The sequence below is a fragment of the Chelonoidis abingdonii genome, chromosome 13 (genome assembly GCF_003597395.2).
Source record: "Chelonoidis abingdonii isolate Lonesome George chromosome 13, CheloAbing_2.0, whole genome shotgun sequence".
NCBI lineage: Eukaryota > Metazoa > Chordata > Testudines > Testudinidae > Chelonoidis > Chelonoidis abingdonii.
The window spans coordinates 10268697-10283156 of NC_133781.1; the positions used below are offsets into that span (position 1 = coordinate 10268697).

The following is a 14460-nucleotide window of genomic DNA, read 5'->3' on the forward strand; positions in this document are numbered from 1 at the left end:
CTCATCTCACGCGAAGCCGGACCCGAAACAACGCACCACCAAACTAAAACAAGGGAGTAGCGTAAAATCGGGTATTGCCACGTCGGATTAAGGGTTTAGCTGTGGCCCGCCCAATCTGGACGTGTATTGCCTTGGGTCGGTTCTCAGCTGCACCATTTGTGTCCACTGCTGTGGAAAGCGATCTGAACTCAGATGCACTGCTCAGCTGTAGACAGACAAAAAGCGCGCCTAAACTTTCCTTGCGAATTTCACATCTTCTTGTTGCCCAGCCGTGGAGCCATCTGATCAGCCGGGCTGGGCGAGTGGTCAAATCCAAAAAGAGCTCCTGGTATGGACCTACGGGGATATTATTGTCGCTGTATGGGGAGACAAAATCTTTCTATCAGAGCTCCGTTACAGAACTTAATGCCACAAGCTATTTGAAAAAATCCCAGTCGCTATGACAGACAGAGGTCAGCAGGATACAGACAGTTCTGCGGATGGTGGACGAGGCGTAACGGAAAGCCAAAGAATCAAAGTGTATGCTCAAGGAGAATGCGAGGGGAGCTTGAGGACTCCAGCTATCCACAGTTCCCGCAGTTCTCAAATCATTTGCATGTCTGGCTGAGCTCCCAATTCCTGAGACGGTCCAAAACATTTTCCGAGTGTTTCAACGGTATATGTCGTAATGTACCCTTTTCCCCCCAGGAAAGAAAAGGGAAAATTGTTTCTCGCCTTTTCTTCATGTCACCCTGGTCTATCGGCATGCTGCTGGTATACTGGGGTGCTGCAGCGCGCTGAACAGCAGCATCCCTCCCCTTCCCGGGTGCAGATGGTGCAAAATGACATGATTTCGTCCTCATGATGTCATCCCGTGAGTGCTCTGGCTGGCCTTGGTGAGGGACCAGGGCACCTGGGAAAGGGAATGACTCCCTGTTATTCCAGCATCGTACAGAAGGATTGAAAACCGTCCTCATCATAGCAACTGGAAGTGAGCGCTCCAACCACTCTTTCATGTCTAATGAAGATTCTGTCCTGCCTGGTATCATAGCAGCGGAGGCTGCCTCCCCTCATTTATCCACTAAAAAGTCAGTTTTCTTTATTCCTATTCGTATTACTTCATCACACAATGGGGGGGACACTGCTACGGTCCCAAGAGGGTTGGGAAGAGGAAAAACGAGTGGGGTGTTCAGGAGACCCCCTAATAGATCACATGCGCGCTCTCAGGCTCTCCGCGTGCTCTCTGTTCTCTAGTACACTTGCCCCAATATTCTACGTAGACTGACTCTATTCCCGTTTTTGCCCTTCGCCCCCACTACCTCAGTGAGCCAGCCAGAGAGACCCAGATCGCAGCATGAGTACAAAAGGACTGATAACCGTCATCGCCAATTTTCAATTGCAGACAGTGCTATAGCTGGTAACCATCTCTGCTACCTTGCAAAGGCAAATGAATGCTGCTGTGTAGCACTGCAGTACCACGTCTGTCAGCAGCATCCAGTACATATACGGTGACAGTGACAAAAGGCTAAACAGGCTCCACGGTTGCCATGCTACAGCGTCTGCCAGGGCAATCCAGGGAAAAAGGGCGCAAAATGATTGTCTGCCATTGCTGTCAAGGAGGAAGGACTGAGTGATGATATTTACCCAGAATCACCCACAACGTTGTTTTTGCATTGGGATCTCAACCTAGAATTCCAGTGGGTGGGGGAGATCGCAGGAACTATGGGATAGCTACAGGGTAGCTACCCACAGTGCAATGCGCCGAAAATCGACGCTAGCCTCGGTACATGGACGCACACCGCTGAAATAATGTGCTTAGTGTGGCTGCGTGCACTCGACTTTATACAATCTGTTTTAAAAAACCAGTTTATGTAAAATCGGAATAATCCTGTAGTATAGACATACATGCTCCAATATGTCTGTCAGGGTGCTTTCGTGGGTGAATACCCACTTCGTCGGATGCATCCGACAAAGTGTGTATTCACCCACAAAAGCTCATGCTCCAATACGTCTGTTAGTCTATAAGGTGCCACAGGACTCTCTGCTGCTTTTACAGATCCAGACTAACACGGCAATCCCTCTGATTAAGAAATAGCTTCAACAATTGTCTGGGATGCTTACAGTACTCTCTGAAGCTGGAGCACCCCTTATTGCATTGTTACCAACGGGCTTTAAACTAATGGAAAAAGTACCTGCAGTCCATTGCTAACGAACTAGAAAGAGCCCAAACCTTAGCAGAGCAGACTGAGCTGCTGCTGGAAGAGAGCAGTTAGCAACAGTGGTTTTGCCTACAAACTTGGGCTGCTTAGGAAATAGTTAACCAACAACATTCAGAGAGGTGGGCCAGTGCGATTGTCAGAGGTTAGATCAATTATACGGCAGCTAAAGTTTTAATGACAAAATATTTAATTCAAATCATTTACAAGTGAGGAACAGACCTCAGCCTAGTTTTAGGAAGCAGAAACTCCTAAAACATACTAGCTAAGTGATCTGGAAAATGAGCTTCCCATAGAAGTTTGATGGAAATTTTGACTCCAATATAAAAATATTGATTCAGCACTGAAGGAAGATAAACTTCCCCTGCTTCACCACTCAGCCTTAAGGAGGAAAAGATTTCAAATACAATGGAGGTTACAGGGGCAGTTACGCTTGTCCATTTTGACTGTATATAGTGACCAAATATTGGCAAAGTGTGAGAGAAAAGTTTGTTGAGAGTTACATACAGTAACCAAAATACAACGGGTAAAGGGGAAGAAAGCCACTGCATAATACATGCAAGGGATTTCAGCTTTGCCAGTGGGCCAGAGGCATGGAATGGCCAGCTACTGTGCCCCATGCCATGGGAAGAAGCATAAGGTTGAAAATAAAGCATGGGAGTTCAGCTTTGCCATTGATTCACAGAGAGAAGCTAAGTCACTTGCTCAGTGCCTCCATTTCCCCACTTTTGCAAAGCGCTTTGAAATCTACAGCTGAAGTGTGCTATATAAATGCCAGGTTACCATGGTATTGTAAGCTAATGAACAGAGACTGATAGGCAGTTTTAGCATTCTCCCTTCAAACATGGAATCTGGTCAAATCTTCTGGGAGATCAGCAACAAGTGGGTGATGGTCACCATTTATCACTTGGAACTCTTGGGCAATGGTTGTCATTTTTACTGGCATTTGAAGCAGTGTTGTTGAGTAGCTAGAGCAGGGGTGAGCAAACTTTTTGGCCGAAGGCCACATCTGGGTATGGAAATTGTATAATGGGACATGAATGCTCACAAAATTGGGTGTTGGGGTACTGGAGAGAGTGAGGGCTCCGGCTGGGGGTGCGGGCTCAGAGATGGGGCCAGAAATGAGGAGTTCAGGGTACGGGAGGGGACTCCAGGCTGGGGTGCAGAAGGGTGGGACCAAGAAGTCTGGAGGGCAGGAGGGGGATCAGGGCTGGGGTAGGGGGTCGGGGCGTAGAAGTGGGGCAAGGGTGCTGGCTCTGGGTGGCACTTACTTCAAACAGATCCCAGAAGCAGTGGCATGTCCCCCTCTCCGGCTCCTATGTGGAGGCACGGCCAAGCGGTTCTGCACACTGGCCCGTCCACAGGTACTGCCCTTGCAGCTCCCATTGGGCCATGCGCTGGCCAATGGGAGCTGCGGGGGCGGCGCTTGGGGCAGGGGCAGAATGTGGAGCCGGGTGGGTGGAGGGAGCGTGCCGCTGTGTCCAGGAGTCGTGCAGAGCAAGCCCCTGACCCCCACTTCCCAGAAGGAGCTCGAGGGCTTGATTAAAATGTCCGAAGGGCTGGATGTGGCCCCCGGGCTGTAGTTTGCCGACCCCTGAGCTAGCAGAAGGGACTGGAAGTCAGAACTCCTGGGGTTCTATGCTACTCTTACTAGCCAGAAGCTAGGACAAATCAAATCAATCTGTGCCTCAGTTTCTCAATCTGAAAAATAAGTTTAAATAACCTGCCTACTTCAACCAGATGTTTTGAGGCTTCATTGTTTAGAAAGAGTTTTACACAAAAAGTGCTATGGGGTACACTTACTCTTACCAACACTACCGAGCCCCAAAACTGCATAGGAGAAAACACAGACAGAAGATTTTGGAGACCCCTCCACATTTAAAAAGAACATAGATCATGCTCCAGGTTACAAGATGTCAAAGACTCATGTTTCACTCAGAACTGGAAAACTGGGGTCTCTTGAGGATTCTGTTACTTGAGGGTAAAAACAGAAAATAAATGAGTTTTGGTTTGTATTTAAAAAAAAAAGATGAATTATTAAAAATGAAACGCATGAAATTAAATATTTAATTGAAAATTTCTTTATCCACATGGGGCAGAGGGGACTTAATTATGCTGAGCATCTTTTCCTAATTTCTTTGTTTGCATAAGGCTATTTCCTAATATGAAGGATGAGTAAATGGCAACATATTCAAAACAATAGATACAAATTCCTGGTTTGGTCAGAGAGAGGACGTCAGACAAGCATGGGAAAGCTATACTATATTAAGCCTACTCAGGGAGTTGGGATGGAGACTACCCAGTTGTGATTTATATCCTCTAAACATTAATAGGAAATGTTCACTTAATATCACATCTGAGAAAATATAGGGAAGAACACCGATTCTAGGAGGATGCAGATTGAAGTACATAGGTAATTGGCAAGTAGAGATGTCTTTGCCATCTCAGTGGTTAGATACAATACTGCCCAATGACAGACCACATGGATCAAATCTTCATGCCAGAGAAAACTGGCAATGAGACGACAGTTATCTGTCATTCTGTACCATCTACTGCCAGAGAAAACTGGCAATGAGACGACAGTTATCTGTCATTCTGTACCATCTACTGCCAGAGAAAACTGGCAATGAGACGACAGTTATCTGTCATTCTGTACCATCTACTGCCAGAGAAAACTGGCAATGTTTTCAAAGTTCTAACTCAGCCATTATTATATTGTGAGGAATGAGCGGAACCAGAAGATCTACTCTCAGAGGATTCAGTTCAGTTCATTTGGACAATTAAGTTGATGGCACAGCATCTTTAAACGGCAGATTTTTTATTTGTATTACCTAGTGCCTAGGAATCCCAATCATGGACCAGGACTCCCATTGTGTTAGGTGCTGCACAAACCCAGAACAAAAAGATGGTCCCAGGCTCAAGGGGCTTATCTGATCAGCTTTACCAGTTAGACATCATAACCTAAAGAAAAGATAGATTTACAGATCCCCGTACTTTACTTAATTTGATCCTACCTTTGATTTCATGAAATTCTCAAAATCCAAATCACTTGTATAACACAATCTGTCTGTTCTTTAGTCACTGGCCACAGACATTCCCATTTAATTAATAACAAAAGGCAAAAGTTTTTAATGAGACCAAGAGAGGAAGAACCCTAATGGGATCCAAGAGCAAATAAAAGACAACGAAAAGTTAAGTTATTCACACATGACTACTGTCACACAAGATGCTGCTGGTAACTGTACGTGCCAAGACACATCTTTCTGCAAGTAACCTAACTAGCTAATTCTTTCCTTAATGGATGGCCCTGAATACATTAAATGTCAGATCCTGTACATTGTTTACAAGAAGGAAAGTAGCAAAACAAAATAAATCAACTAGTTTATTGACTGATGAAACAGTCATTGATACAAAACCCCACACAGTATTGTCTTGCTACTGTTTGAACAGCAGCAGTATACTGCGCATTTCCTATAGGGCCTACAATAAACTTGATAAGCTAGAAAAACCATCATTTTTCCATTTATTAAATTAACTTTTGCTGTTCTTACCATTCTGTTCCTCCAGCTCATTCCCAATTTCCTGCCCCATTTGTTTTTGCCTCGATAAGACTGAGGAGAGAGCATCAAGCCCAGCATCTTGCTCTGCACAGAAACAAGGAAATAAAATACATTACAGGACGCAGCATGGTGTATCAGCAGTGGTTTTAAAGGATGCAAGCTGATCCAGAGTGTTAAACTATGCCAGAAGACATGCAAGGGAGCAAAGATCTGCTGTGTGTGTAAAGAGAGTTAAACTACATTAACAAAGAGAGACATCACCAGCATGACAATGAATTCCTATTGCAGCAGCATGTTTTAGATAATAAAAATAATGTGAATGATGGGTAATTAATTTGTCTGCTCTGGTCAAGATATTCAGCCGAGTCCCAAAAAATCCAGAAACTGAACATACAGCAGTTAATCATAAATGCCCTGGAATTTCTGGCACACATATATAGGCCCTTGATTACCCTTCTTGATTTCCCAAGGAGGTTTTAACATGACTAAAAGACAAACAGGTGATGCAAGCACCAAGGAATTCAAATTGGTTTTTTAAAGCTGAAAGAGAATATAGCATGTGTGCAAGAGAGAGACCACGAGCATTAACAGAGCCAGATATAAAGAGGGCAGCCACAATTCAAAATTTCCCCACATAGCTCTGTCAAGGCTCTCCAATCCCCACCTGTGGCGCACACTCTTAGTCCAGTCTATGGGCCCCATGCAGCCCTGAAAACGCACCTCAGTTGTGCTCTGCAGCTCTCACTACACAGGAGGCCCACAAGTGGCATTATAAAGGATGCTGCAAGCAAGAACTGCTGTGGTTAACCACTTGCTGAAAGCCAAAAAACACTATGTACGGTGAGGCTGCGTGAAGAGCCAGATATTGCTAAGCTGCAGCCAGAGAATCAGAGGTCAAAATGTTGATCTGTACGTCCAGAGTCTGTTTGCCTTCTAGAGTGCTGAATGCCCAACATCCCACCTAACAAAGAACCTCTCCAGCCTGTGTGTGTCCCCGCCTGTACATGCGCACACGCGCACACACACACACGGATAAGTTCAATACCCACCATATGTCAGTAGTGTTTCAAGCTAACTCTTGAACAATCAAAATAGAATTGATGCTATTCTCCTGCCCTGTAACTCCACACACCAGTTCATATGGCGATTAAAATAAAATTTGACTACCTAGAGATTTATTTCATTTGACCATCCTCAATAGCATTAAACACTGAATTACATACAGTATTACAGCATGCTCCTGCCTATCTCAAATCCTATTATTCGAACCCCTTCTCTGTCCCCCATGTGTCTCTCGTTCTGGGGAACAAGAAAGGGTTTCAGATAAAGCAGAGGTTCGGTTAATAGAGCAGAGACCCTCGGCCAGGACTGCGAGGAGGTGGCAGCAGAAGATGAGCCCCTGGCCAAGGGGAGGCCACCCTGCTGCTGAATGGCTTCTGCAGCAGCGCAGGGTGCCATCTGCAGCCCTGCTGTCATGGGAGTGAGTGAGCGGGGCAGAGCAGAGACCCCCAGTGACGACTGGGAAGAACAGGACGAACCTCCAGCTGTGAGTGAGGTCACCTAGTTGATGAATGATTAAATGGGTGCTGCCCTCTCACTTAACCAAATACAATCTGTGACCCTGTGCTATTCAGACAATTACGAGTATAGTGTCCTTCACGTGCCAGCTAATGCACGCAGGCTGGGAGTGAGGTGCCCAGTTCCCAGTCAGATTTGAGCGCTCAACCCATAAGGGCCCTTTGAAAATCCAGCTTCGAGGAATAAAACAGATATTGTCATTATAAATCAATTCTCATCTAGTAAGGCCATGATTCAAAGCACTAGAGCATGCCTAACCTTAAGCACGCATATTGTTCCACTGAGGTCAATGAGACTAGTGACATGCTTAAAGTTAGGCTGGACTCAATGACCTTTCAGGGTCCCTTCCAGTTCTATGAGATAGGTATATCTCCATATATATTATATTACACAAAAATAAAGAGACGCTTATACCTTGTATGATCCTCTGCTGCTGCTGTCTGATCTCACCAAAGTTAAGCCCACTGGTTTCCTCTGTCTCTTCCAGAAGCCATGGGTTGGTCACACCTCGTTTCACCCCTCCAGTCATTAGGTTAGATCTGAAAATGGTTGGGTTTTTTAAATTTAAAATAATTTCTCTAAATAAACCTGTTTCCTCTACAATTTATCTCACAAGCAACTGGCTTGTAATCATGAAGCTGCAAGACATTCACTAGCCATGCTTTGTGCAATTCCCGCCCCCCCCCCCAACACATTAGCCAGAGAACAATTTCTGAGCTATTACGACAAAATACCTTACAGAGTACATTACACCGCCTGAAGAAAAGAGAGGGTGAGATTATGATCTTGTAAGCAGATACTATTACCATGTTTCTCTAGGACACTGGGTAGTATATACATCTAACTACATTGCTTGCATGTTAAGCACACAAGACAACATAATACTGTGACTACTGTTACACAATGAAAAAATACTGATATATATCTATAAATAAAGATGCTCATTCCCCTTTTTCCCAATAGGGTAAAGAATAAATATTTTATTTTTAAATCGAGATGCAGAGTTCTAAGACTCAAATGGTACTGTACTGTATGCATACTCCTAACACCACAATGGCTCAGTCCACTAGTACAGCTATGGATTAAACAAGCACGGTGGGGCTTCAGCTTTGTACCCTGGGCCCAAATGAGTAATGCTGGCCCTGCTTGGCAGACCCCCTGAAACCGGCTTGTGGCCCCCTTGGGAGCTCTGGACTCCTGGCTGAGAACCACTGAGCTATAGCATTACAAGTGTTTTCCTGGTTATAATGGAAAAAAAAAATATTTAGGATGCCCTTTTGGTTAAGTTATATAAATTCAAGTAGTAACATTAAAAAGTCTCTCCACTTAAATATTTACTCAATGACAACGGATTTCTGGATCCCCTACTTTCAACTGAATATTGGTAGACTGGTATGGAAAGCATATACAATACAGTCTGCAGTCCTCCTGCACCCAAACTGCCAGTTTAAATTATGGGAGTTTGCTGTGTGCACAGATTGCAGGACTGGGTACACAGAGATCTTTCCTGCACCCTCACCGATAGTATACTAAGCTAAAATGAAGGAACAGTCAGACATTTCTAAAGTTCTACTCCACCCAACACTCCACCCCAAAAGCTTCAGGAGGTCTTTCAAGTGTCTCTTCCTCAAATAATCTGAACACTTTACAACTTCAGGTAGGATTAGAAACAAAAAATCTGCATCCGTTCATGCAATGAACGATGTACAGTTCAAACTTGCATGCTTGCACAGGTTTTGTGACTTCTATAAATCTAACAAAATAAATTAACCGAACAAAATACCAGAGAAAGTAACCAAAATGAGTTGTATGTTTTCGGTGAAGGGTTTTGCCACAGAACACTGCAGAACGGTCATCCATTTCAGCAAAGCTCAGGAGTGGGGTCTAGCCATTCAGTGAGGATTTACAGTAAGCTAGAGACATCTGCTGGCTAAGAATGGAATCACCACTGCTGTAAAATATTTTACCATCCCTTCTCAGCGTGAATTCACAGCTCCCTGTAGGCTGACCAGATAGTTAGTGTGAAAAATCGGGACGGGGGTGGGGGGGTAATAGAGCCCATATAAGAAAAAGACCCAAAAATTGGGACTGTCCCTATAAAATTGGGACATTTGGTCACCCTAGCTCCATATAAAATAAAGGCTGCACATACACACATATTCCTTTTGCATTTATCTGCCATACTATATATTTCATACGACATCCTCTGTCAAAATTAAACTTGAGAACACACTTAACACCTGCTCTCACTTATAAAAGTTTTGATATTTATCAAACTATCTTTTGTTGAAAGTAACGAATTTGCCAGGAGTAGATAATGAATCATGCTCATCCAGGACTAAGAAGTGCTTATTCTGTTTTATGATAGTCACTTAACTATACTGATCATGCTGGGAATTTACATATTGCAGAGCAGAAAACAGTTTGGTTTATGGCTGTAATCATTGGCTTGCTTTCAAACATGTTTAGAGTGGTTGGTGGTTTGGATTATCTCTGTATTTCAGCTTTTAAGCCTCCATACAAACTTATGTATATTTACTGACATGATTGTGAAGCCAGTTTTATTTCACAGGGATATATAAACCATGAAAAAACATTTCTAGATTAACTCCAGAATGCAATAATGAAACCTAAGTAACCCATGTAGTTCACATCGAGCTTAGTCACTGCTAACCTCTTTGCAGATCCCAATAGAATGAAAGCACCACACTTCTGAGAATCTAAAGATGTTTAAAAACTGCTCTGCTTGGTAGTTCAAAGTGAGAATACACGCAATAAAAAAAAAAAAAAAAAAAAAAGGGTAACGACTTCTAATCTGACACTGTCAAAATAAAATGAGAGGAATATGTAAAGCTCTCCACTCTGGTAGCCCAGCAAGCAAGAATCCAAATATATCTGCCATTTAAAAAAGCTAATGCAAGCAAATTTGGAACAATTTGTGGCACTGTCTCTCTTCTAATAATCCACCTTATTCTTGTAGTTTTGGCAAAGACAACTGGTCTGCTTGTTACAATAATCTTTTTGACATGTTTGGTAACTACCTTCCCACACAGTACCACATAACTTCCTACCTCCTCTGATCTTACCATGTTTCGCTTTGGTGGTGTGAAGATTAAAGCTTATCCAATTAGCCACCCACTGCCTCCGCCAAGTTAATCACTTAAATCTTTGAAATCGTCACAGAGCAGTGGAGTGTGTAGATAGCTTTTGATTATAGGAGCAGATTTAACTAATTATAAGGCTCAGCAATGCGCCCAAATATAAAAGATGAGGGGGTTTAAAATCAGGGGGCTGTGTCATTGCTTAACAAGTAGAGGCTTATCTTTCCGAAGGCATTGTTTCACTGACAATTCTTATAAAACTTCCCAAGTAACTTAGATTAGTCAACCAGTGCTTACTTTAGACCAAGGCCACACATTAAGGCTTACCAGCTTTAGAAGAATGATCAGCAAGACTGAATGATAAACAAAACCTGGGTCAAATGACAATTGGCTGAGTGATTAATTGAACATTCCCTTGAAGATACACTAGCTCTTTGCAGGGTTTGGAGCATCTCAGCTTGGATTCACAGATTCATACTGAATGTAAGCAGCACAGTGGCCCACTGAGTGTGTGCTCTCATTTATACACACCACATGCCAGTGTAGGTGATTAATTCACATTTCAGTTCCCTGGTTATCAGAACAGTATTTATGGATTTAAAGTACAAAGACACCAGATTGCTCAAGAGGCTCCTCCAAGCCTGGGTGATATACTAACACCACCACCAATTTGTACTTTTACATCCCACTAAGGTCCTCATCAGGCACCTCTCCAGCCGAGGAGAGCTGCCCACCAAAACTGCTCCTGACACGGAGTGGCCAATACAGAAGGTGCTGCCTCAGTCACAGGGGCTGAATGCCTCCCAGATCCCACCAGCACAGGAGCAAAGAATGAGCCTGCATCTCAAACTGAAAAACTCCCCATGACAGAACACTGTGCTGCCGCTACTACCCTGCCGGACTGACCTAAAGATAAATGGCCTAATCCTCAGTCCACTGACTTTCATTGGAGCAGACTAGAGCATGAGTATGGTAAACAGTGTTGGCAAAGTAACTGAGAAAAATCAGATGTAACCGAAGTAAATGTACTCTTGAAAAACAAGCCAGTTCCTTTCCATATCAAAAGAACAGTGATAGCCTTCAGTTATTTCTCCACCCTTCTTCATTCCCCCTTTCCCTCTGAGTGCAAACAATGACGGCATGGAATTTATCACACCCCAAGATGCTTGGAGTCACAAGGTTCGGTGTGCATGTGACACACAAGTAATCTTTCATTTGACATACCAATGTGAAAGTCACTTTTGAGATCCACTAGCCTGTAATACTTCTTGACAGTGAGATTGATTAGGCTGTGAAACAGTCTCTCAAAGGAAGTAGTGGAAGCCTCATTGCTTGGCTCATAAAACTAAACTATAAAGAATGACTCTGCAGTAACAGGGAGATACTCTGGGAATTAGCCACTTGGACATATCCATCTTTCTTTCTGGGCCTCCCTGTCATCACAGAAGTTCCAACAGCTTTCCCTTCCTAAATCACGCTGAACAGGTTCTGATCCAGATGACTGGAAGGGTGGAGGAAGTCCACTCAGATAACATTCCCACTACCACACAACACAAAATGTTGGCCACTATAGGCTCGTCTACACAGGAAAGTTTTTATCAGTTATGCACATATAGTTATCACAATGAGCTCCCCGTATGGACAGAATAAGAGATTGGTTTAGCTTAAGCACCATTCAAAGCAACAGAAACCAAACCAAACCAAACAAAATAGGCACTGTTATACTGGAATAAGTCTCTCCTCACAGGAGTTACACTGTATAACTACAGTCGTTTAAATTCACACCTTAACTAATACTGGTATAACTTTCCTGAATAGACAAGCACTAAAGCACACACCATGATAATCATGCTCCAGGAAGTCGAAATCACATTTTGTTTAACCCAGTATATTAACATCAAGAACAAATCTGGATCCCCTTTTTATGTCATCATAGGCTCTGCAGAAGGGCAATTCTCCAAGGATCTCAAGTAAAATGGGTAAACACCCACTAAGAGCATGTTCATGATTTGGACCACAGCAATGCCGAAGCCAGGAGCCTGGACTTTACAGTCCCTTTCTCTGAGACAGGCCTCTCACTCCTTCTTTCAAAAGGAAAATTGTTCTTTAGAGGGAAGTGTCATCCGCAAAATCACACCTGAGGTAATGGCCGTAACGATGGCTTCTCTCTGTTTTTTCAATACATTCTTTTTCCATTCACAAAATGAATCTGGGGCATAGTCACCTGTGATGTCCACCTAAGTTTCTCTGCACTGGAGATAAGAAACTTCTCCTTTATTCACATTTAGAGGATTACTTCTGAAATCCGATAGCGCACTACATTCCAGCACTAGCCTTGCCATGTTGTCTGGTCACAAGTGAAGTAGTTTATTAGTCTCAGTGCCCATCACAACGGACATTTAGTCTTATCACAAACCCAGCACATTTCATTTGTTGAGTCTTGGACCAACAAATGACCCCAAGGCAAAAAATGCAGCAGCAAGTCCAGACACAGAAGCAGACCAGAGTAGGAAAGCTTGCTCAATGCCTGGCAATTCAAAGAAACCTAAAAGCCAACTGAAACTATGGAGTAAAGGTTTAGAGCTGCCATGAAAATTGCTCTCCTAGTGCCAGTTTTTCTGAGGCTAATGAGTACTAACAGTAGCAATGAGCTTGAAGACCCAATCAGAAATTTGAGGGCTAAAAAGGCAGTTCCTTCAACTTATTTTTCTGTTTGTTTCAAGCATTCTTTTGATTTGCTCTTTATTAAAAATATAAATACATAACTGCAATCCTGACCACTTGTGACCATTATGTTTTACAAGAACAGGGGCAAAAATCCTGTGCTTTGGACCAACTCCAGCTTGGGTAAATACTTTGCCTTACTAAAATCAACCTGCTTTTCAGCTGCAGACAGTATTCACTTCCTGTATACAAATGTTGTGGAGCATCTTCTCTGATGATGACTTCTGGATGTCTGCTTGCTTAGTATGGACAGAGTGCAGGAACTTGCATAGATCACTCTACAAGGAGAAGTCATGGTGGAGACACGTATCCACTGAAAACCAATGAAAGATAATGTTTAAATGGAGAGAAAATGAACTCTCTGCAATAAAGATGACCCCACTCAAAGAGTCAAGTAAACAGCACCACCGCTCCTCTAGAAAATTCTAGTTGCATCCTGATTAAGGCTGACAACCCCGGAAGATAAAACTAATGCTACACCAAATAATGTAATGCCCTGCTCTGCATTCTGGCCCAAGCTGTCACTTAGCATAAACATTAAGAGTATTAAGGCCACTGTACTACACAATGTGAAACAGCTTTACAGCAATTTTCAAAGGCTGTAAGCTCACTGAATGGTGACCAAATATAAACGGAGATTAATTTTGGTAAAACCTTCACAATTATATGCCATGGGGACGATAAATATGTGATCACTGGTGCAAAAAGGTTAATGAAGGGAATGGCTGTTTAAAAAAAAAAAAAAAGAGAGAAGGACAGACTTCTGAAAATTTGGGCTGTCACATTAGAGATGCATTAAATACAAAAAGCTGGTACAGAATCAGAAAAGTGTGTCCCAGCTAGATCTTAAAAACTTTGTGTGTGGCTCTTTGTTAGGGAGGAGAGTAAAGCTAACTTTTAGATTTAAAGTAAAATCTGGTCTACTAAACTCCAAAATGGGCACTTAAAAAGAAATCCAAAGCAATGTTTCTGAAGGAATCTCCTGTCAATAAAGTCGTTAGTTTAACAGCAAGAAAAATTGATGTCCTCTATCCCCATAAAATGTTCAGCATGAGCAGCAGCAACACATGCTTCCTCTCCACTGACCTGCCAATATCTCATGGACTTGACTATGGGGCAGAGAGAAGTTCAGTCACCAGGCATGTTCAGCCCCTGGCCTCTCTCAGAAGACCTGTGAAAGTGTGGGATCATTGTCCAAGATGGGTTGTAGATCCCTGATGATGCGTTGGAGGGGTTTTAGCTGGCGGCTGTATGTGATGGCCAGTGGAGTCCTGTTGGTTTCTTTCTTGGGTTTGTCTTGCA

The 14460-nt window shown here is 43.2% G+C and overlaps 1 protein-coding gene and 1 long non-coding RNA gene across 8 annotated transcripts in view; both read right to left on the reverse strand.

The window, feature by feature from the left end:
- STX8 (syntaxin 8) overlaps positions 1 to 14460 on the reverse strand; it is a 176802-nt gene that overhangs the window by 122518 nt on the left and 39824 nt on the right. For 6 of the 7 annotated variants that reach the window (XR_012656923.1, XM_075071736.1, XM_075071734.1 and 3 more), the window contains 2 exons: positions 7748 to 7872; positions 5747 to 5839 (listed from right to left, as the gene is read on the reverse strand). Coding sequence is in view for 6 of the 7 variants with exons in the window: in XM_075071736.1 (XP_074927837.1) it covers positions 5747 to 5839; positions 7748 to 7872 (218 nt within the window). In the remaining variant the exon portion in view is untranslated. Of the gene's footprint in view, positions 1 to 3358; positions 4170 to 5746; positions 5840 to 7747; positions 7873 to 14460 lie in introns of those variants that run through there. The other variant, XM_075071737.1, reaches the window with a different exon arrangement.
- LOC116837358 (uncharacterized) lies at positions 4218 to 5732 on the reverse strand. The gene is made up of 2 exons (XR_004376679.2): positions 4872 to 5732; positions 4218 to 4705 (listed from the first exon to the last, which is right to left on the reverse strand). It is a non-coding gene; the product is annotated as an uncharacterized LOC116837358 (long non-coding RNA).